This window comes from Brienomyrus brachyistius, unplaced genomic scaffold, assembly GCF_023856365.1.
Source record: "Brienomyrus brachyistius isolate T26 unplaced genomic scaffold, BBRACH_0.4 scaffold79, whole genome shotgun sequence".
In the NCBI taxonomy this organism is placed as follows: Eukaryota; Metazoa; Chordata; class Actinopteri; order Osteoglossiformes; family Mormyridae; genus Brienomyrus; species Brienomyrus brachyistius.
In genome coordinates this window covers 537,009-557,088 of record NW_026042354.1, presented here as the reverse complement: position 1 = coordinate 557,088, position 20,080 = coordinate 537,009, and the positions used below count along the sequence as shown (strand labels likewise).

At 47.4% G+C, this 20,080-nt stretch overlaps 1 protein-coding gene across 2 annotated transcripts in view; it reads left to right on the top strand.

Annotated features, from left to right (window-relative positions):
- LOC125726909 (RAB11-binding protein RELCH homolog) overlaps positions 1-20,080 on the top strand; it is a 29,675-nt gene that overhangs the window by 2,135 nt on the left and 7,460 nt on the right. The window contains exons 2-16 of one of the 2 annotated variants that reach the window (XM_049003383.1): positions 4,309-4,398; positions 7,582-7,653; positions 7,767-7,822; positions 8,474-8,587; positions 8,832-9,023; positions 9,243-9,334; positions 10,513-10,809; positions 11,242-11,317; positions 13,328-13,423; positions 13,605-13,628; positions 16,220-16,332; positions 18,067-18,157; positions 19,396-19,467; positions 19,635-19,775; positions 19,858-20,013. In XM_049003383.1, the coding sequence (XP_048859340.1) occupies positions 4,309-4,398; positions 7,582-7,653; positions 7,767-7,822; positions 8,474-8,587; positions 8,832-9,023; positions 9,243-9,334; positions 10,513-10,809; positions 11,242-11,317; positions 13,328-13,423; positions 13,605-13,628; positions 16,220-16,332; positions 18,067-18,157; positions 19,396-19,467; positions 19,635-19,775; positions 19,858-20,013 (1,682 nt within the window). Of the gene's footprint in view, positions 1-4,308; positions 4,399-7,581; positions 7,654-7,766; positions 7,823-8,473; positions 8,588-8,831; positions 9,024-9,242; positions 9,335-10,512; positions 10,810-11,241; positions 11,318-13,327; positions 13,424-13,604; positions 13,629-16,219; positions 16,333-18,066; positions 18,158-19,395; positions 19,468-19,634; positions 19,776-19,848; positions 20,014-20,080 lie in introns of both variants that reach the window. The other variant, XM_049003382.1, reaches the window with a different exon arrangement.

Below are 20,080 nucleotides of genomic sequence, written 5' to 3'. Positions count from 1 at the left end.
TGGTTAAACGAGGTAAAACGCTGCTGGTGGGGGGGCGAGACTTTTTGCTGTTTAAAGTCCGACGTGTTTATTAAACATAAGGATACGCCGAATTCATGCAGATTCCTGACGTTTACAACACAAAGGTTTTGAATTGTACTGTTTAACTTTCTACAGTGATTTAGCATATAGCCTCTGAAATGCCTTCACTTCTACTTAACTACAGACGCACAGAGAACCGCATTAATGGCTCAATGATATACTTATTCTTAATAAGATGATTTAGCTAACGTACCCACTCAGCAGTGCAGCTACAAAGCTGCCGGTTTATCATACAGTAAGTTATTCTAGGTCGTCCCTGATGAATTAGAAACTGATTATAATTCTGGTTTATCGGGGGGGTTCTGGAGCCTGCAATATGCATGAGGCAGGGAACAACCCAGGATGGGTGGCCAGCCCATCGCAGGGCACACTCACACACCATTCACTCACACATGCACTCCTACGGGCAATTTAGCAACTCAAGTTAGCCTCAGCATGTGTTTGGACTGTGGGGGGAAACCAGAGAACCTGGAGGAAACCCAATGACGACATGGGGAGAACATGCAAACTCCACACACATGTGACCCAGGCGGAGACTCGAACCCGGGTCTCAGAGGTGTGAGGCAACAGTGCTAACCACTGCAATACCATGCCACCCCCCTGCCATAATACGCCCCTCATTAATGTTTTAGGCCTCCTGCTAATCTGCTTATCAAATTGTGGATGGGTGTAAACATCTGTATAATATGAAAGCCGGCATCCAGACAGATGTTTACGCTCGTCCTCTGTAGCTCCGTGTGCCATGTGATCGCCATGTGATCGCCATGTGATCGCCATGTGATCGCCATGTAATCGCCATGTAATCGCCATGTGATACCGGGAACGGCGCCCTTCACTGCATTTCTTATTGAAAAGCTGCTGTGCGTGTGTCCAGCTCTGGGCTGCGTCAGCCTCACTGACCCCGATACGCAGGAGCTCACTGGCTTTTTTGCAGAAATGGGGCTCACCCCTAACTCAGGCCCGGCGTATGCTGAGCTTTTGACAGAAATCTTGAACAAACGGCTTTTTTCCCCCCTGCTCTCTGCTTAACAGTCGCCCGTGGGTTTTATTCCTGTAGCCTTTACTGGGATGCTGCGGTATAATCACCATTTCATATGAATGTGTCACTTCCAGTTGCACTGGGACTAGCATGCCAGCCTCAGAATGATGGGAACCTTGAGGTTTGCTCTCATGGTGCCTCAGATTACTTCTTACTGTCTTCCCCTCAGGATGCCTGAAATCCTGAAGGCTGTGCTCAAAGCCCGATTGTGCTTTACTCATATTTTCTTTGTACGGATTCGTAGGCATTTTTTTAGTTTTCGCATATTCCATCTTGCACACATACAGGTGAGAGTGAAAAGTGGGGTTTGAGTGCAGGGTCGGGCCCCTTGTCTGACACCTCTGAGATATTTTTCATGCTTAGGGGTCTTGCTCAATGGCCCAGTAGAGATGTAACAACGCTGACAGCAAAGGGATTAGACCCAACAACCTTCCGATCACAGACACAAAGTCCTAATGTCCTAATGAGTCACACACTGCCTATACCCACCCTTTGTGTTCCAGATTGGCAGCCCATTGTGCTGTGAGAACAGGTAGGACATCTCAGCACAGAGCTACTGCAAGGCAGGCGTCAAGCTGAATCGAAGGAATTGCTGGGTGTCATGTGATATGTCAGAGTGCCTTATCTGTCCAGCTTCCTGTTGTTTACATACACTGGTGATAATGTCTGGCTGAACATAGGCATCTCCATAACCGGGTCCTTATAAAGGCCCTTTAAATACCTGGGGTGTTCCTCGAGATGCCTGTTTGACCATACTTGTGTTCTCTTGCACCACTTTCACGCCATCTTCCATTGCTGAAGACCAGTTCCAATACTAAGAAAAGAAGTACAGAGGAAAGTAAAAATCCCCGCATGCCGTTCTTGCCCCTCCCCAAGTATCAAGGATACATCTCACCAAAGGTGACCAATCCATGGTCCATCGTGTCCCACGTTGAGAGGCAAGATGGCAACACTGGTCTTCCCAAGACCACGAGGACGTTATTTACTGTTTGGAAACTGAGAAACATCGTTGGCTTCAGGGGAGGGAAATGTCTCACGTTCTTATAGTCCTTTGCTGATTTGAAACCCTGTTCAATGTCCTTCATTAAAACATGAAGACAAAATATCAAGTAGCAACACGTCGGCCTTTTTTGCCAGTATCGAATGGTTAATGCTTTGCCGCTTTGCAGCCTGTTCCATCACTAAACATCGTCAGCGTCCTTCATAGGCTTGCTTCCCAGCATGCATCTCTCATTCTCCTTTTTTCCCACATCATTCATCGAACAGAAAACAATGGATGCTGGTCCATTAGTAATGAATAGTGTCTTTTATTCTGTTCAGGGGAGGATTACGAATATCTTTTAATTGTGGTCTGATCTCTGATCTGATTGTAATCTCTCATTCACTTGGTGTTGCTGCCACCCCAGTTGATTCCCTAGCATGCAGAAACAGAGCAGGACACCACTGATGTTTTCTTACAACTTTTGGCAATGTCTTCATGGAGACCCGCCCCCTGTCTAAGGTTGAGATCATAAGCTCTCCATGGAGTCGGATGGGGTTGCTATGGTAACTGCATCAGGAGCAGGATGTGATTCATGTTGTTGGGTGGGGATCAGTCTTTCTGGAACTATTGGGAAATGTTGGTGGTCCTTGTGGTCTCGATGGTTTTAGGGGTTTTGCAGTTTGAGCTTGTGACTTTTACGCTCTGCTGTCCTGTGTATGAAGCTGTAGATGCGTGACTGGACATGTGAAACCTACCCTGGAGGCCAGGCACATACTCGCTACGATGGAACTCCTGGAGTCTCACACAACTTCTTCAGAGGGACTTCTGGTCTTTTTCAGACATTTTTAATGTTTTTCTGACAATGCAACCTCTGGTCTGTCCCTTTCAACACACTGGTAGCAGAGTCTAGAAAGTACAAATCCAGACCAAGATTTTATTTCAACAGCTGGACATGAAGAGTCACAGTGATAGAGACTCAACTGGTTGAATGAAACAAAATCTTGGTCTGGATTTTTACTTTCTGGACCTGATCTCTGGACCTCTGATGGTTAGTACAGCTGGATATGTTTTAACCAGCAGACTTGGTTAACCTGACTTAAGCTCTCCTAAGTTTCTCCAGTGATTCTCCTGGGTCCTTGTCTCGCGGACTTGGTGAGACACATGCGGTCTTAGCTAATGTCCTGTCTGGTTTTCTGAGTAACTGTACTGAGGAGGAACGAGTTTGCATGGTGTTGGATGATGGTGCCTGCGGGTACTGCGGGGGGAGGATGCATGCAGATGACAGAACCCTGCTGCTGGAGAAGGTTAGCAGTAAGGATGAGGTCCTTCTCGAGCTGCTGGAGAAGTTTAGCAGTAAGGATGAGGTCCTTCCCGAGCTGCTGGAGAAGGTTAGCAGTCAGGATGAGGTCCTTCCCGAGCTGCTGGAGAAGGTTAGCAGTAAGGATGAGGTCCTTCCCGAGCTGCTGGAGAAGGTTAGCAGTAAGGATGAGGTCCTTCCCGAGCTGCTGGAGAAGGTTAGCAGTAAGGATGAGGTCCTTCCCGAGCTGCTGGAGAAGGTTAGCAGTAAGGATGAGGTCCTTCCCGAGCTGCTGGAGAAGGTTAGCAGTAAGGATGAGGTCCTTCCCGAGCTGCTGGAGAAGGTTAGCAGTAAGGATGAGGTCCTTCCCGAGCTGCTGGAGAAGGTTAGCAGTAAGGATGAGGTCCTTCCCGAGCTGCTGGAGAAGGTTAGCAGTAAGGATGAGGTCCTTCCCGAGCTGCTGGAGAAGGTTAGCAGTAAGGATGAGGTCCTTCCCGAGCTGCTGGAGAAGGTTAGCAGTAAGGATGAGGTCCTTCCCGAGCTGCTGGAGAAGGTTAGCAGTAAGGATGAGGTCCTTCCCGAGCTGCTGGAGAAGGTTAGCAGTAAGGATGAGGTCCTTCCCGAGCTGCTGGAGAAGGTTAGCAGTAAGGATGAGGTCCTTCTCCAGTTGCTGGAAAAGGTTAGCAGTAAGGATGAGGTCCTTCTCGAGCTGCTGGAGAAGGTTAGCAGTAAGGATGATGTCCTTCCCGAGCTGCTGGAGAAGGTTAGCAGTAAGGATGAGGTCCTTCTCCAGTTGCTGGAAAAGGTTAGCAGTAAGGATGAGGTCCTTCTCCAGTTGCTGGAGAAGGTTAGCAGTAAGGATGAGGTTGGCCTTAATGACAGGCGGCGACGTCTCTCTTTGTGTTCCAGACAGGGCCGGAAGCATCAGCACTCTGGATTCGCTGGACTTTGCCCGCTATTCTGACGATGGCCACCGGGAGGCGGATGAGCGGGTGGCAGGTAAGCGAGGGGGGCTGACTCACAGGACACAGAGACACGTTCATATTTATATAAGTAGATTATATAGTTTTCTAATTTATGTATATGTATTAGGTAAGTATTAGGTAAACAGTGTATGGGATCCATGTAAGCCGTGAAGATTTTACATACTGAAGCAAGACAGGAAGCATGTCTTTAGTAGGCCAAAGACCAGACTAACATGCTCTGCTTTAGTGCAGCCTAATTCAGTTACAGTTCCTAAATGTATCTGTTTGTGTGTGTGTGTGTGTGTGTGGATTAGGGTTATATTACTTTGTGGGGACCAAATGTCCCCCACAATGTAAAAAAACCAGTTTTTTTCACATTGTGGGAACCATTTTTGGGTCCCCAGAATGAAATCAAAAAAGTAAAAATGCTGAAAAAATGCTCCTTATAAGTTACTTATGGTTAGAGTTAGAGATGGGTAGGGGTTAGGGTTAGGGTTAGGGTTAGGGTCACCATGTTGGGATTAGAGTTTCCCCATAGAAATGAATGGAGATAGTTACAAACCTCTGTGTGTGTGTGTGTGTGTGTATTATGTACATTGACCTGACAGGCATTAGAAGCATGTTAAGTGATGCATCGGTTCCTTTGCGGAGCCTAACTGAGTGAAATTCGTAGTCTGTACCATCCAACCAGATAGCACTGTACACGAGGCTCTGGGTGCATGTTTGGAGTGAGTGACAGTGACGTCCCAGTCTTCAGCATCATTATCATCATAAGGGCAGTGAGGGTGGTTAGTGGTGTGATTGTCATCTCTAAGAACATTTTGCGCTGTGAGTATTTGGTTTGGCCATAATCCCGTGATTCCAGATCTCTGGCAGTCAGTGGCCAGGATTCCCCTAGCACCGGGATTCCCCTAGCACCGGGATTCCCCTAGCACCGGGGCGCTGAGCCCTCATTAGCGCATTTCAGCTGATGGCAGTCACTGGGAACAAGGCCTAGGTCGTTCTTTTGCAGACTCTCCAGGCCAGTCACGCATAGTCACACTGACCTTGTGGTTCGGTAGCTGGATGAGTCTGTTGTACGATTTGGATCTTGGCCTTTGAGCCAGTTTGGCGATATATGTAGCAGGAAATGTGGGAAGGAGCTATACGCTTTGGACGCGTGACATTTTAGATTTGTGTTTTTAGGAACATCTACATTGAAGTACTGAAGCAAAGAGGGGAATATTTTTTTTGTTGTTTTTAATTTGTGTGATTTGTCATTTAATTACAGTAAAAAGCGGACCTGGGGTTCATGTAAATGATGGTCTTCCACACCCAAGGGTCAAGAATAATAAACAGTCCGAATGGTTTGTTATTGTTCTGTGTGTTTTCCAGCACAGTAAGCTGAAGATATCACCCTCCGCGTAGTCGAAAGCTGACTTCTGCTTTCTCCCTCGTGTTTAAATGTAATTCAATAAAACGTTATTTTAATCACCACTTCCACATTGTTATTAATACACCACTTTCAGTAACACCAGCTACTTCTCCAGTTCAGCGCTGTAGGGTCTGGCTTTCTCTGACTCCAGTTTGTGTTTGTTGTTCATCTTGAAATTCCAGTATGTCACCCCCCCCCCCCCCCCCCCGTCGTGAATAACTGTACGTTTTACATCCACTTTGTGTCTCTGCATTTTTCCACACCCAAGATGTTTGCACATGGAGAATAGGATGCTGTGCTGAGCCATAATGTGATTGGACAAGAGTATGAATAAGTCAGTGGGAGTGGTCTGAAGAGCCACAATGTGATTGGTTGGTGGGAGGCTGGGGGGTGTGAATGCAGTGCTGTGGGGTGTTCCTCTTTCCACGGGGCCTTGTGGCAGGGGCGGCCTGCAGCAGGTTAGGAGCTTCAGCAGCTCTCGAACCCGCCCCCCTGCTCAGCGTCTCGCGGCCACGGCGGTCTGACTCACTCACAGCGTCTGTCTCCTCTTTAAATGGCTTTCTGATACCACCATACAGTGTCCAAAAACAGCTTGTTAAAAGTTGGCCACGTGCTGTGTGGGTCTGCCATGCTAACTCCAGCAGTCTTCCCCAGTCCCTGCCATCCCCACTTGACACCCCCAACTCCGCCCCCACCCCACCCCCAACCCTGCCCTGGCCACGCCCTCTGCCACGCCCACTCATGTGGACCTCCTCCTCCTCGTTCAGCTTTCAGCTACATTCCCGGTGCTCCAGAGGCTTTCACGTGAGTTCTGCCTGGAAGGGAGCTCAGCGTAACTTTAGAACCAGATAATAATTAAAAATAAAGGGATCACGGTCTTGCTGGGAAATCTTGGAGTGGAAGTTAGATGCTAGATCTCCAGTGAAGAAACTCTTGGTGGCTTTTCTGCCATGTTCAGCCCCCTCTCCTGACTGTCAGAGTGTCCATGAGAGGAGCGTCACCATCCATGTGCAGTGTTACCATTCCTGCAGCAACACCATAAATGGACAGAACTCGCCAACAGTGCCATGAGCTGTAATGGTGCGACTGGGCCAGTGGGCGTGTCCATTGGTGTCTCAGTCGGCACACCCTTGCACTCTCGTGCCGATCTGGCCTTGTTGGCCATGGATGGCAGTCTTGTACCTTTAAGAAGTCTACTTTTTTTCTGAAAGTAAAGATACCTGTGGATAGCCAGCAGGGGGCGCCCGACAGTCATGTTTAGTCCTGCTGTTAAATGGCAGATTGTTAACAGTACAGAAGATGGGCAGATCTTCCCTCCAGAAATCAGCGAGGATAAGCAGGAGATCGAAAAGTCAGCTGGTGCCGCGCCCCGGAGAGCCGAAACTGGGCTCTTAGCCGATTGCCAGGGCTTCGAGACCATGCCGTGCTGCCGATCTCCATAAATGCATGCAGTTCGGTTGTATATCAAAAGCATACAACACCCTACAAACACAAGATTTTCAAACTGACGCATTAAGAAAATCTGTAGGGATCGTTTGGTTTGTATGAAGCACAAGCCAAAGGATGTGGCTTCCCTGGGTCGGCGCTGGGGCCCCTGGGGCCCCCGAGGCCCCCGAGGCCCCGGCTGCCAGAATGAGACCCGTCCTGGGCGCCGCTCGCTGGCCACACGCCTTGATGGCCCCCATCGTTTGCATGCTCTCCTCACCACTTCTGTTCTATCACACCACCCATATTCCAGCTTCGTTTCGTTGCCCCCTTTTCTTGCTTTGATGCCTGTGTGTGTTTAATCCACTCCCTGTCCAGTCCTGGAGTTTGAACTTCGGAAAGCCAAGGAGACCATTCAGGCACTGCGCGCCAACTTGACTCAGGCAGCAGGTGGCGTACTTTCTATTTTTCCTATGTACTTTCTGCTTTGAGAGCTGCTGTGGGTCCTGCGGCTGCGGTGGTTGCCAGGGAGACCAGCCAACAGGTCTGCCTTTGCCTTACAGAGAGCGAAGGGCCGACGCGGGAGAGGAGGAGCTTCCGGTTCAGCCCAGAAATGGAGGTGGGAGAGCAGAGAGGACAAAGCTGTCTGTCTGCCTGTCTGTCTGTCTGCCTGTCTGTCTGTCTATTTGTCTCTCTGTGTCTCTGTCTGTCTGTCTGTCTTTCTGTGTCTGAGTGTCTGTGAGTGTCTGTCTGACTGTGCTTGTGTGTGTGTTTTTGTAATTATTACATTGTGTACATACATGTACAGATTTCCCCACAATGTGATAAAAAACCTGTAACTTTTTACCTTGTGGGGACATTTTTGGTTCCCACAAGGATAACCACGATGTTATAAAAATCTGTCAACGCAATCAAAAAAGTAAAAACGACAGAAGTCTTGTATTTTGGTTGATTACTTATGGCTAAGTTTCGAGTTAGGTACAGGTTAAGATTGTTGTGACTGGGATTAGGGTTTTTCCCATAGAAAAGAAAGGAAGGTCCCCATTTAGATAGGTGCACCAACATGTGTGTGTGTGTGTGTGTGTGTGTTTCATGCACACCCTGCAGCGTTTGCCTCTCCTGCACAGCTCCTGCTTCACACACACTCTCTGGTTCCCCGGTTAGACCCCAGCTTATCAATGCCCTGACCTTGCATACGGTCTGTTTGCATTGTTTGCTGACTCGTACTGCATGGAAAAGCATCTAATCAGCGTTTCATTCCACTTTGCAGGAGCCCGTCCGTCCACTTGAAAAAAGAGCCTTGAATTTCCTCGTTAATGAGTATTTGCTGAGGAATAATTACAAACTAACCTCAATCACATTCTCCGATGAAAACGACGACCAGGTAGTTCAGTAGAATTTCAAGTAGTTTATGTGTTTTACAGTATCTGTAGTTACTGTGTGAAATATTTATGCTTTAAGAAACAAGACCTGTACACAGTTAACCTTACAGCATTTTAAATATAGTACATTTCAAATAGTTTTCATCAGAATGGGTTTGTCCCACTGTCACATTATGCCTTATAATGGGCAGCAAAGGGTTAATGGTCAGGTGTTGTCATGGAAACTGTAACCTGTCCTTGTTGTAGGATTTTGAGTTGTGGGACGATGTGGGGCTGAATACGCCAAAGCCCCCCAGCCTTCTGCACCAGTACCGTACTGGGGGAAGCTGCCCCCCCTCCCCGAGGGACACCGCCGATGTGGCCGTGGGGGTGGAGGCCGGCGAGCTGCCGCTGAACTCCACTACCCAAGATTCCCTGCACAAGATGGAACGCACGCAGGCATGTGACCCTGGTCATGTGACTCAGCCCCTTGAGCAACCATGCTTCGCAAAGAATACTGCTGCAGGAATATCACAACGTGCCGATGAGTGCTGATATAGCTGCAGCAGTAGGATGTTAATTAGTTCATTCCTGACTGTGATGGCGACCTTGAAATGCAATTTTAACTCTTTCAAATGTTCTATGGAAGCTGAAGTTTTGGTCTTTCTCATCTTTCAGCAAGTAGAGATTGTTCAGGAGCTGGAGTATCAGATAGGCCTGCTGATCAGTGAGAAGCACAGTCTGGTGGAGCAGATTAAACGTCTCCAGAGGTAGGGGAGACTCGGGGGCGGGGGGGAAACCTGTGCAGTGGTTCAACTTCCCGTTGTGTTGAGGGAACTTGGAAAACATCGAAGAATGGGCTCTGACTGAGAAGGGCCTGGTCTACAGTTGTGTTCAAAATTATTCAACCCCCACTGAAATTGAGTGTTTTGGCCAATTTGACATTGATTTTGATCATTTCAGTCATCTTGTTTACAATTAAATCAAAGAGGCACTTGTAAGTCAGACAAATATAACATAACATGTATAATGAAATAACCACAAATGTCTTTTCTGTGCTCACATCATTATCAGTTTTATTCAACCCCCAAGCGACATTCATTCTTAGTACTTAGTACAACATCCTTTTCCAGTTATAACAGCTTTTAAACGTGAAGCATAGCTTGACACAAGTGTCTTGCAGCGATCTACGGGTATCTTAGCCCATTCTTCATGGGCAAAAGCCTCCAGTTCAGTCACATTCTTAGGCTTGCGCGCTGCAACTGCTTTCTTTAAGTCCCACCAGAGGTTCTCAATCATTGTCCTGTTGAAAGGTCCAATGTCTCCCAAGCCTCAGGTTTGTGACGAACTGCATCACATTTTCTTCCAATATCTCCTGGTACTGAAGGGAATTCATGGTACCTTGCACACGCTGAAGCTTCTCTGTACCTGCAGAAGCAAAACAGCCCCAAAGCATGATTGAGCCCCCGCCATGCTTCACAGTAGGCAAGGTGTTCTTTTCTTCATAGGCCTTGTTCTTCCTCCTCCAAACATAGCGTTGATCCATGGGCCCAAGCAGTTCTAATTTTGTTTCATCAGTCCACAGAACACTATCCCAGTCATTTTAAATCTGCCTAATTGGTGCTTATTATGCTTGATTGCTGCTCGTTGAAATCCACAGGTGTTTTCAATACCTGATCGAAAACACTTGAATGAACCTCTGTTTTTAAGAGTGGTAGTCTTTAAGGGGTTGAATAATTGTGTCAATGAAGAAATCACAAAAAAACATTTAATACCGTTTTACAAAAACAATTGATGTCATTTTAGTTGCATTTGGTTCTTAAAAAAAAGGTCCTTGTAAGATTTAATTCTGAACACAATTACAAATGTACACTGAATTCCCTAAAACCCTTTACAGCATTGGGGCTTGAATAATTTTGAACACAACTGTACCTCTCGAAATCTCCAGTGATATCCAGAGCCTGAAGAAGAGCGTCTCCACGGAGGAGGTGGAGGGGGGCAATCTCAGATCGGATCAGAGTTCCATGGTGGCCCCCCTAGAGAACTGGTGCTGCGCTGACAGCAGAGGACCCCCGGAGGAGCTGATGCCCGCGGGTGCCCCCTTCGGGACAAAGGGCAGGCTGGACAGGGACCCGCTTACCACAGCACCCACCCCCTCGCTCTGCCAGCCCATACAGCCCCACGGCAAGTTAAAAACCCAGAAAGCACCAAGTCAAGGCTGCGCACAATTTGACCAGCCTAAGAGGTGAGCACAAGCATGAAATAATAGGACATTATACACATCACTGCTGGGAGAGTAACTCAGTATGGGGAGGCGTGGCAGCTCCAGCGCTGGGGTTCCAGTCTTCACAGTGTGCGTGTGGAACGTGTGTCATGTGGGTTTCTTCCGTGTCCTCCTGGTTCATCCCACTGGCATCTCTAAATTGTCTCCAAGTGGGTGTGGCCTATTATCCTGTTCAGGATACACCTGAACCTTTTCTGTTTGTCCCATGGTCATGCATGATCATTCGTTATTTGCCATTCACTACTCTGCCATTAGAGGGAGCCACAGGTATGAAAATGGAAAATACTCCAATAACAAACTTAATTTTACATCCCCAGTCAATGTTGTCTGTCTGTCTAACAATGTACTTTTGCAAGCTACTGCTTACTGGGTGTTTGTGTTTTTTGTTTTTAGGAATCTGTCTCCTGCGTTTCTTCAAGCACTTTTGTCTTTCTGTCAACTGTCTGCAGATAGCCGCCTTGGTTCTGAGGTGAGTCACGGACCTGAAAATGGTGCTGAACGTTAAGAGCCCAACAAAATGTATCGGCGAGGAAGAAGTGCTTCACCCCTTGACCTGTAATGCTGTTTCTCTAATGCAAAATGACGAAATGGAGTGTCCTGCTTTATTCCCTTGAAATCTTCTTCCTCGTTTCTTGTAAACCTGCCAAAGCACAGCTGAGGATGGTCAAAAATTACAACAAATAATGAATTTTCAGGTCCTTTTACTTGCAGATCTTTGTCATCCATAGTACAACACAAAAGGCCACGGCTCAAATGGTCCAGGGGTCAGGCCATTTTCCTTAGACCATTTTGCTTGGGCTGTTTCGCTTAGACCATTTTGCTTGGGCTGTTTTGCTTAGACTATTTGGCTCAGACTGTTTCGCTTAGACCATTTGGCTCAGACCGTTTCGCTTAGACCATTTGGCTTTGATCGTTTCACTTAGACCATTTTGTTTGAGCTGTTTTGCTTAGACCATTTGGCTCAGACTGTTTCGCTTAGACCATTTGGCTCTGGCTGTTTCACTTAGACCATGGAAGATGGTGAAGATGGTGGCAGAGGAGGTAGTGCTTTCGTTCAGCAACTGGAGGGTTGCAGGTTCGAGCCCTGGTTCCTCCTGACCCCATCAAAGTGTCCTTGAGCAAGACACTGAACCCCAAATTGCTCCCGGTGAGCAGGTTGGCACCTTGCATGGCAGCCTCCGCCACCGGTGTGTGGATGGGTGAATGTGAGGCATGAAATGTAAAGCGCTTTGAGTACTCGTAGGAGTAGAAAAGCGCTATATAAATGCAGTCCATTTACCATTGACCATTTGGCTCGGGCTGTTTTGCTTAGAGCATTTTGCTTGAGCTGTTTTCCATAGAACATTTGCCTCAGACCGTTTGGCTTAGACCATTTGGCTCAGACCGTTTCGCTTAGACCATTTGGCTTTGATCGTTTCACTTACACCATTTTGTTTGAGCTGTTTTGCTTAGACCATTTGGCTCAGACTGTTTTGCTTAGACTATTTGGCTCAGACTGTTTCGCTTAGACCATTTGGCTCTGGCTGTTTCGCTTAGACCATTTGGTTTGGGCTGTTTCGCTTAGACCATTTTGCTTGGGCTGTTTCGCTTAGACCATTTGGCTCGGGCTGTTTCGCTTAGAGCATTTTGCTTGAGCTGTTTTCCATAGAACATTTGCCTCAGACCGTTTTGCTTAGACTATTTGGCTCAGACCGTTTCGCTTAGACCATTTGGCTTTGATCGTTTCGTTTAGACCATTTTGCTTGGCCTGTTTCGCTTAGACCATTTGGCTCAGACCGTTTTGCTAAGACTATTTGGCTCAGACCGTTTCGCTTAGACCATTTGGCTTTGATCGTTTCGCTTAGACAATTTTGTTTGAGCTGTTTCACTTAGACCATTTTGCTTGGGCTGTTTCGCTTAGACCATTTGGCTTGGGTTGTTTCGCTTAGACCATTTGGCTCAGATTGTTTTGCTTAGACCATTTGGCTCAGACTGTTTTGCTTAGACCATTTTGCTTGGGCTGTTTCGCTTAGACCATTTGGCTTAGACTGTTTTGCTTAGACCATTTGAGTTACGATGATGCTTCTTCAGAATAGATAGCTTCGATACCGAATCATTAATGATGAACTAACATAAGATCAATGTATAAGTACATTAATTTACAGAACTAATATATAATTAGTGGTGAGTTTTTTAGATGAGTGGACCTGCTTATTGGTTAGATAATGATTATGTACACTATAAAGTGATGGTTAACTACATTTTATGTCAAATTGAGTTTGATGACTTGCTGCTAAATAAATAATAGGTAATTTGTTTCTAAGACTTAGTTTGTGGGTAACTAATATATTAACTAAGAGTTAACTACTCATGAACTGATATACTGCAACTAATATACTGTTTATGCCCCCTCAGGCTCACCAAAGATTCTGATTGTGATGATGTTCCTTGACTTGATCAGACTGTTAATTGAATTCTGCATGAATGATGCCTCTGACAGGTGTCCCGCATCGCAGACAGCGAGGAGAGTCTCCTGCTCATGTTGGGTCGTTGCCTGCCCCACATCGTGCCCAACGTGCTGCTCGCCAAGAGAGAGGTACGGAGCGTGCTCGGGGGTGTGTGAGGGGCGTGTCCTCGTATGTCATTGCATTAATGTCTGCCATTTGGAATCTGCATTGCATTCGACACTGATTGTCGCCTGTACTCATTTTGACTCCATTTTGTGTCTTTTACTTTCCGCCATTTTCCCACTTTTGTGCATGCGTCTCTGCTCCTAGAGAATGGTTGTGCACCTGTGCCAGGTGAGTGCGAACACGTCCGCAAACACCACCGCCCCTCCCCCTCCGCTCTTCTCAGTTGGCTGCTTTACTGCCCCCTAGCTGGCAAGTCTGGCTCGTCTTTCGTACCACCGCTAGCCTACCTGTCGGCTTTTGCCAGGTTTTGTTCGGCTGTGTTGAAGGTATCGAGACCTAACATGAAAAATGTAAATCCCCCCAGCTTTGAACTAAATACCAGACTAAACCTGCTATTAATAGCCAATGATTGGTTTTCCCTAGTGATGGGCAAAATGAAGCTTTATGAAACATTAGCTGAATATTCTGACCCCATTAGATGGTGGTCTCTGTTCAAAAAAGGGGTACAAAGCCAAGAGCACCATCTAGTGGGCTCACAAAATACAGCAAATCTTTCATGAAGCATCATTTTTCCCATCACTGGTTTTCTGTAATAAATGGTCGTGTCTCCCTGGGCTGTAGGAGAGGCTGCCTGTGTGTGGAGCATAACTGTTCTTTGTTCAGGGGGTAATCTGGCTGCGGCAGTTAGAATCTGCTTGCAGAATCCGATGGTGAGAGCGTGCCATAGCTCAGGCGTGTGTGAATTCTGCCCTGGCCGTCCCCTTTGTGCCTGTGTCGCAGTGAATCAGCAGAGGCCCTACTCACCTCCGGACCAGCATTTACATTTTGTTGTCAATTTTGTTCCCTTGCAGTGTGTAAATTCTGCAATCTAATGGCTCACGCTATGTTATTTTTAGTCATTGGCGAGTCACACACCTACGTGGGCTCTCTGTGACACGTACATTACGCCGGCAGGTAGACACGAAAATGAATGTTTTAGTGCCTGGAGTCACATGGTTCATAGCCTTTCCCCCCCCCCCCCGGCTCTGGTTATTCTCATAAGGTTTGTTTTGAGATGTGAATCATCTGTTTGCTACAAGCTGGAATGCGTTCATAGCCTTATAGAAACAGCTCTCAGATGGCGCAGACTAAGGGTGTGTTACTGTAGGTGTTGTTCTCCGATATGGTGAAATCCTATACTTACGGCAAAAGCGTCATTTTATTTGCTAGGTTTGTCCAGCGCTGTACCGTCTGTGCATGTGCTGGCCTTGGTTAACCTTGCAGGTAGGATGAGCACTATCTCAGCTGGGGGGTTGTGGAGGGTCTGCTCAAATTATTTTTTTCTCCACCTGCTCACCCCCTCTTGGGAAATGTATCCGCTGTGCCCCCCCCGTCCCCCCTGCATTTTATACGTCCATATTTGGTACATAGTTTAAAAATATTGGACTGTGATCCCATAGAAATGAGGGTCTGGAGGCCAAACCAGTTATGAACAAGTGTCTGGGGAGACATTCATGAAATGTAGGTGAGTCCAGGATGGTTAGGCCACATAAATCATATTTATGTTTCATTTACAAAAGCTTTGAGATTAACTTAACTAAGCTCTCAAGAAGTTGTCCAAAGACACTGATGCTACATCGGTATTTTAAAAGCATAACTATTCATTTTTGGCCATTTATAGACAGCAATGCAGAAATTGTTTTGCAACTAGAAAAGTTATGCAAAAGGAAAGTGATTAAATGGAATGTGAAGTGTTTGATCAAAGGCTTCCTTTAAAACTTGCCTCCAGAAGGCTGCATTGCTCGGGATGCTTTTCACTGCCTCTGGGAGTTGAGGTTGTCAGGAAAAGGCCGCCGTGTTCTTGGTCAGTTCCGCTAGCTGAGGGTCTGTCTGATCCCGACGGCCACGTCCTGGAGGTGGCCTGGTGACAGATGCCTGCCATTAAGCGTGTGTGGCCTGGGCACTGTCTGCCATCGCTGACACCTGCCTCCCGTCAGGCTCTCCAGCAATCTTGGTGTGAGCCTCGGTTCCGGGGGAAGCTGGGGCATCTTCGTCGCTGTGGTCCCTCTGAATCTGCAAACGTAAAATGGGCGTATCGCTGTCTCATTGTCTCACATGGGTTTTTTTCCACTCTTCATAATTTCTGCCACATTTTCTTACACCACCGGTGCGGACATAGGAAGGGGCAGTACAAGAAGCTGCAGACAGGAGGTGCTCTGTCAGCATTACCTCTAAGTAGTACTGGGTTGGCCAAATGAAGTCTCATGAAGCATTTTCTTTATTTTCTGACCCCGCTAGATCTTGCTCTCTATTCATAAAAGCGCACAAAGCATGTCCCAAAGTTCACCAGGAGAACCTTCTAGTGGTGTCAGACAATACAGCAAATGGTTTAGGAGGCTTCATTTGGCCATGAATACCTCTGGGCATCATTTAAGCATAAAGAGGTCAGTCTGTACATGAGGTCTGAACCAGCCTATTTACCCAGAAATGATGTCACGGTTCATGCTGACTCACCCTGACCACTAATTTTAAAGTGGTGGAATGCAACTGGTTTGTGAAATTTAGACTAAAATTAGATTTATTTGAAGTTGAGTCTCTAAGAATCTTCACTCAGTTCACTTCCTCTCCTTTTTAACCCCCAATTGGCCGGTTGTGCCTTGCACCCTCAGCGTCGGTGAAAAGCCCTGATAGACCCCGTTTGATCTAGCGCTCTGATTGGCTGCTGTGCTTGACAGCACTCTGATTGGCTGCTGTGCTTGACAGCGCTCTCCCTGCCCTAGGAGCTGATCCCCCTCATTCTCTGCACCGCCTGCCTTCACCCTGAGCCCAAGGAACGTGATCAGCTGCTGCACATCCTCTTCAACCTCATTAAGAGGCCCGATGACGAGCAGAGGTGAGTGCCACCCACAGGGGGGCGACCTTGAGCACGTGCTGCATTCACTGGACAGGCAGGCCCTTCTGTGTCACATGCACACACAGTACTGTGCAGAAGTCTTAGGCAGTGAAAGCAAATGTTTAAAGCTTCTTATCAGACTATTAGGTCACAAAATAAAAAAATAGCTTAAAGACAAATACAATGTAGGTCAGTAATTTAAAAAAATGTCATCAACAGGGTTGCCAGGCTAAACAAAATCTTTGTTTTTAGTAAAGAAACAAACCATAAAATCACTTATGGCAGTGCAAAAACTTCACAGTGAAAGTATTTTTGTCCATGCAAGTAATACTTTTAGAAATCGGTTTTTAACATTTTGTGACTGTCAAGAATAAAGCCAGCCCTTGTTTTTCAATGCAGTAATAGTGGTTCACGAGTAATAAGTGCTTTATTTTTTTAAATGTGTTTTTTAAGGTAGCTGCTTGAGAATTGGCTCGTTAACATATCCAGATGAACAGCAGCACAATAAAAACTAACAAGAATTTCTTCTGTTCTCCGTTCTTTACTCTTCTATACCACAGCATTTTTGCACAAATAACCCTCGCCGCTACCATACAGTAACTCCACTGTTAATTTGCACTGTATGTTGTCTTGTATTGTCAATTTGTACTGTTATGCTTGTGTCCTGTGTGCACTTGTGATGTTGCTCTGTCTTTGTCCTGCTCTGTGTTGCACCATGGTCCTGGAGGAACGTTATCTCATTTCACTGTATACTGTGTGTATGGCTGAAATGACAATACGACCGACTTGACTTGACCTGACTTTACTTGAAAGCATTACGGGTATTTTGTGAGCTGGGTAGAAGACCTTGCTTCAACTTGAACATCATTTAAACGTCGTTCTCTTTGACTGCCTACAGCCTTTCTACAGTGCTGTGTGTGTGTGTGTGTGTTTATACTATATATACAGACGTATATGTGACTCTCCAAATTAAAGAAAGTAAATTATACACATTAGCTTTTCTCAGAATTTGTCTGCCAATATTTGCTCAAATGTCGGTCACCTCTGAGCTCGTACATCCACAGTTTGTTAATTTTGGCTGTGTGTTTATTCTTATAAGACGGTTAAGGGGATCTACCCTCACCTGGATGTGGGAAGACCCCTGATTTGATGGCTTAGCCTGCACTGCCCCCTAGTGACAGTAAGCTAACAATGCACTAACCCTGGCTTTGGCGGCTTAGCTTATACTGCCCCCTGGTGACGGTAAGTTAGGCGTGCAAACCCTGACCCTCCTCGGGTTTGGCAGCCTGGCCTGCACTGCCCCCTGCTGACGGTAAGCTAATGGTGCACTAACAGAGCTACTATGGTTAGTTAGTTTAACAAACACTTTATCTCTGCTGGGTCGGTATTTAATGACTCAAATGTAAATGCGTCTGTTCAATGCTCTGCCACTAGTGCAGCTGATGGAAATCAGGAATTGTTTGATTTAATACCTATTTCAGTTGCTCAGGTTTGTCAAACTTAGAAAGACATTGGTCACAAACAGTCTGCAGTCAATCGGGATCCTTATCTCTTAAAGGTGGCAGCAGATATCATTGCTGAGCCCATTACTCATATTTTTGATTTTAGACTTCCTGGTAAAATAAAAATAAAGGTAACTAAATAACCCCGACCCTCCCTGGGTTTGGCAGCTTATCTTGTACTGCCCTCTGCTGACGGTAAGCTAACGGCGCGCCAATCCTGACCTCCCCCCAGGCAGATGATCCTGACGGGCTGTGTGGCCTTCGCCCGGCACGTGGGCCCCACGCGGGTGGAGGCAGAGCTGCTGCCACAGTGCTGGGAACAGGTACACCCCCCCCCCCCCACCTCTCCATGTGTCTGATGTGATCTTTGATGCATGCAGTACGTTAAGCATCTTTTCCTGATATGAACCTTCAGCCTCTTTAACCGACATGGCAGCAGCAGGCTGGCGCACGTGTTCAGCCACATCTTTACCATAACGCTCACGTTCATACCGTAACGCTCACGTTCATGCCGTAACGCTCACGTTCATACCGTAACGCTCACGTTCATACCGTAATGATCACGTTCATACCGTAACGCTCACGTTCATACCGTAACTCTCACGTTCATGCCGTAACGCTCACGTTCATGCCGTAACGCTCACGTTCATGCCGTAACGCTCACGTTCATGCCGTAACGCTCACGTTCATGCCGTAACGCTCACGATCATGCCGTAACGCTCACGTTCATGCCGTAACGCCATGTTTGGTGACGCCGTATTTGTTTATGCCGTGTTGTGCTGTGTTCAGTTGCAGTGTGTTTGGTTATACCGTGTTGTGCTGTGTTCAGTTGCAGTGTGTTTGGTGTTTGGTTATGCCGTGTTGTGCTGTGTTCAGTTGCAGTGTGTTTGGTTATGCCGTGTTGTGCTGTGTTCAGTTGCAGTGTGTTTGGTTATGCCGTGTTGTGCTGTGTTCAGTTGCAGTGTGTTTGGTTATGCCGTGTTGTGCTGTGTTCAGTTGCAGTGTGTTTGGTTATGCCGTGTTGTGCTGTGTTCAGTTGCAGTGTGTTTGGTTATGCCGTGTTGTGCTGTGTTCAGTTGCAGTGTGTTTGGTTATGCCGTGTTGTGCTGTGTTCAGTTGCAGTGTGTTTGGTTATGCCGTGTTGTGCTGTGTTCAGTTGCAGTGTGTTTTGTTATGCCGTGTTGTGCTGTGTTCAGTTGCAGTGTGTTTGGTTATGCCGTGTTGTGCTGTGTTCAGTTGCAGTGTGTTTGGTTATGCCGTGTTGTGCTGTGTTCAGTTGCAGTGTGTTTGGTTATGCCGTGTTGTGCTGTGTTCAGTTGCAGTGTGTTTGGTTATGCCGTGTTGTGCTGTGTTCAGTTGCAGTGTGTTTGGTTATGCCGTGTTGTGCTGTGTTCAGTTGCAGTGTGTTTGGTTATGCCGTGTTGTGCTGTGTTCAGTTGCAGTGTGTTTGGTTATGCCGTGTTGTGCTGTGTTCAGTTGCAGTGTGTTTGGTTATGCCGTGCTCGGTTGCCAAACTGTCCGTCTGGGAATTGACCTCCCGCTCCCCCTTCATCCCCCCCAGATCAACCACAAGTATCTGGAGCGCCGCCTGCTGGTCGCCGAGTCCTGCGGAGCCCTGGCCCCCTATCTGCCCGTAAGACACGCCCCCACCTGCTCACTGGCGCCACCTTGCTGTAACCCCAGAAGACCCTGTTACCTCTCTGTGTTTGTGACAGACTGTCTCCAGCTTGACCTTACAGTCAATGCCGTCACCTCTGTAACGCCCCCCCGTGCCTCCCTGCCGCTCTCCCTCCCTCGCAGAAGGAGATCCGCAGTTCGCTGGTGCTCTCCATGCTGCAGCAGATGCTGGCAGAGGACAAGGCCCACCTGGTGCGGGAAGCCGTGGTGAAGAGCCTGGGCATCATTATGGGCTACATCCACGATGCCGACAAGTACTCACAGGTATATGGCAACCCCCCCCACCCTCTTTGCCCCCCCATATGCTCTGATCCTGAGGTTCCTGTTGATGATGCAGGGCTTCGAGCTGATGCTGCTGTCACTGGGCGACCCATCCGAGCGGGTGGTCAGTGCCACCCACCAGGTCTTCATTCCAGCCTTCGCAGCCTGGACCACAGAGCTGGGTGTCCTGCAGAGCCAGCTCCTGCCCAGCCTGCTGAAGCGCGTCGAGGGCCTGCTGAAGGTAAGCCGTGTGGTGGGCACGGTCACCATGGTCATTATCGCCATGGTAACTCATCACCCCCCCCCTC